The sequence below is a fragment of the Nicotiana tabacum genome, chromosome 8, assembly GCF_000715075.1.
Source record: "Nicotiana tabacum cultivar K326 chromosome 8, ASM71507v2, whole genome shotgun sequence".
Classification (NCBI taxonomy): Eukaryota; Viridiplantae; Streptophyta; class Magnoliopsida; order Solanales; family Solanaceae; genus Nicotiana; species Nicotiana tabacum.
Window position 1 is genome coordinate 78,871,057 of NC_134087.1, and position 2,818 is coordinate 78,873,874.

Sequence of the window (2,818 nt, forward strand, 5' to 3'; positions counted from 1 at the left end):
ATTGGCACATAACTCATTTAGGGTCAGATCTATCCGACTCTCTAGTCAAGGAATTTAAGCAACGTTACAATTGCATAATTTAAGGTACTTATTTAAGAGTCAAGAACTGACCCTAGGCGTCAAAAATCAGGCACTCACTACTCTCAAGGCACAACAAAGTCAAGAAAAGTCATCTCCATTTAATACATAGCACAAGACTTCACTACTCCTACTAAAAGAAAAACTAACCACACCCGATTCAAGCAAAACCCTTGGAAAAGAACCACGCCACAAAGAAAAACCAAGGGAGAATTGTTACACTACCTAAGAAAACAGAACACAAATAAACAACTAGAGTTTTTTTCCTTCAACTTTAATCCCTCAAGAAACAGACGATGTCAGGAAAAATCATTTTTTTTCAATCAAAAGAAACGACTACAAACACACATATACATATATACATTCCCAACCCTACACTTAAATTGTGGTACGTCCCCTTGATACACAAATAAAAAGCAAGAGGTAAAGGAAACTTCCCTAATTCATCTAGTCGGGGTCTAAATCGAAGTCGGGATCTCCTTTGCACGCCTGACCTAGTGCACTCATCCATTCTGAGAGCTTCTTTTCTGCCCTCTTTGGGTACACCCCACACTGATTAGCTGCACTCTTTCCGATTTGCTCTTTCAGGGCACCCTTCCCTCCCCTTTAAAAATCAGTCTTTCATCCCCCACTCTGAGCCTGAGCTGCCTTTCCTGAATATCTAGAATTGCTCTGCCCATTGCTAAGAAGGATCTTCCTAAAATCAGAGGGACCTCCCTATTTTCCTCCATGTTCACCATAATAAAGTCCACAGGGAACTTAAATTTGTCTACCCAAACCACCACATCTTCCACTATTCCTTTGGGTATGATTATGGTTTGATCCACTAGCTGCAAGGACACATGTATCGACCCGATTTCTCCAATCTCACCCTCCAATTTCCTGTAAATAGATAAAGGTATAAGATTAACAGAAGCACCTGAATCACATAAAGATTTTTTAAATTTAGTACTTCCTAAAGAGAAAGGTATAGTAAAACTCCCTAGATCTCCACATTTTTAGGGAGCTTATTTTGCAAGATGGCACTACAATGCTCTATCAGCTTGACAACCGATGTCTCTTTCACTTTCTGCTTCTTGGACAATATCTCCTTCATGAATTTAGCATCAGATGGCATCTGTGAAAGCACTTCTGTGAAAGGTATATTCACATTCACCTGCTTGAACACTTTTAGAAAGTGCTCAAATTGTTTGTCTAACTTCTCTCTTCATTGGTTCTGGGGAAAGGTTGACCATGCATGTATTTGCTCTCTTCAGTCTCAGTATTTGTTGCATTATCATCCTTCTTTTTTTGAGCTCTAATATTCCCCTTCTTCTTCAAACCATCCTACGACCCCTGCACCTTTTTGAATGTTACCATTTTTCTGCCCTTCCACAATCTCCATCTGTCTTTCAATCGGCTTGTCCTTTGCGTTTGCTAAGGAATCCTTCAATTCTATCCACTCTTCAAAGACACTGCATTTATTATCTCTTTTGGATTTCTTTCAGTATCAGCAAGGAGAGTACCTGGAACCCTATCAGACAATAAAGTAGCTAGTTGCCCAACCTGTCTTTCTAGGTTTCAAAAAGATGTGCCCATTTCTTTGATAACTACACAGTAGGTGTCATGCCTCTCATATGTCTTAATAATAAAGGCCTTCATCAGATCTTCCATGCTAGAATGATTGGACTATGGAGGCTGATATTGCTGCCTTTGGTGATTTTTAAAATCTAGAGCTCTTTGTCCCTGGGTTTGGAGTTATTCTGTTGCCATGAGTTTAGGATTCCACTTTGTGAATTCCAAGAAAAGCCTGGGTGCCTCTGTCCCATAGGATTGGAATTATTACCACTCTGTAGTTGCCTATATCAAAGCTACCCATAGCATTTACCACTTCATCTGCAGTTAAGGCCTGACACACATGCATTGGATGACCCATTTTACAGAAATCACAAACTGGTGATGATTGGCTCTGGAACTTGGCTACGGTCAACTTTCTTATCTCTTTGGCTATGGCGCCTAGTCTGACTTGCACTACGGTGTTAGAATCAACTTGATGAACCCCAAATGCTTTTCTCCTATCATTACTCTCAGCAGGCCACTGTTATCATCTTCATAGAGCTCATAAAAATTGCCACAATCTCCGCATGAGTCTTCTTCATTAAAGGACCTCCGACTGCTGTGTTCAGAGTTCGTTGTGAGGGAGGCATTAGTCCATCCCAAAAGTCTTGGAGTTGCATCCACAATTCAATCCCATTATGTTGACACTTCCTCACTATCGCCTTGAATCTTTCCCAAGCCTCGAAAATTGTTTCAGTGTCTATCTGGCAGAAGTTCTGAATTTCCCTTCTGAACTTCACTGTTTTTGCGGCTAAAACGTATTTGTCAAGAAACGTTTTAGTCATATCTTCCCATGTCCTGATCGACCCTATGGGTAAGCTATGAAACTAGTGCTTCACGTCATCCTTCAGTGAAAAAGGGAATGCCCTTAAGTATACTGCATCTTTTGACACTCCGTTGTACTGGAATGTGTTCATGATTTACTCAAATTCCATCAAGTGTTGTTAGAATCTTCATTTACTTTATCTTTGAAGACACAATTGTTCTAGATAGTTTGAAGGAAGCCTTGCTTCAACTCAAAATTATTTGCTACTACTGGTGGAGGTCTGATTCTGGACAGTCCCTGATTGTAGACTGGTCTGGCGTAATTACCCAATGTTCTACCTGGACTGGATACAACATTCTTGAACTGGTCTTCAACCAA

General features: G+C 40.3%; 1 protein-coding gene across 1 annotated transcript; it reads right to left on the reverse strand.

Annotated features, from left to right (window-relative positions):
• Positions 1–662: 662 nt before the first annotated feature.
• LOC142163179 (uncharacterized) lies at positions 663–1,993 on the reverse strand. Its single transcript, XM_075220438.1, has 3 exons — positions 1,904–1,993; positions 1,108–1,234; positions 663–997 (listed from the first exon to the last, which is right to left on the reverse strand). Exons 1-3 carry the CDS (start codon positions 1,991–1,993, stop codon positions 663–665), a joined length of 552 nt encoding a protein of 183 aa, XP_075076539.1.
• Between the last annotated feature and the right edge of the window lie 825 nt (positions 1,994–2,818).

Excerpts from the sequence above, each read along its gene's own strand:
- LOC142163179 (XM_075220438.1), bottom strand. The coding sequence starts at position 1,993 with ATGGGTCATCCAATGCATGTGTGTCAGGCCTTAACTGCAGATGAAGTG. Across the intron at positions 1,235-1,903 it reads ATATAGGCAACTACAGAGTG|GTGAATGTGAATATACCTTT; the intron begins GTAATAATTCCA and ends GTGTTCAAGCAG. Across the intron at positions 998-1,107 it reads TGTCAAGCTGATAGAGCATT|GTGCTTCTGTTAATCTTATA; the intron begins GTAGTGCCATCT and ends TATGTGATTCAG.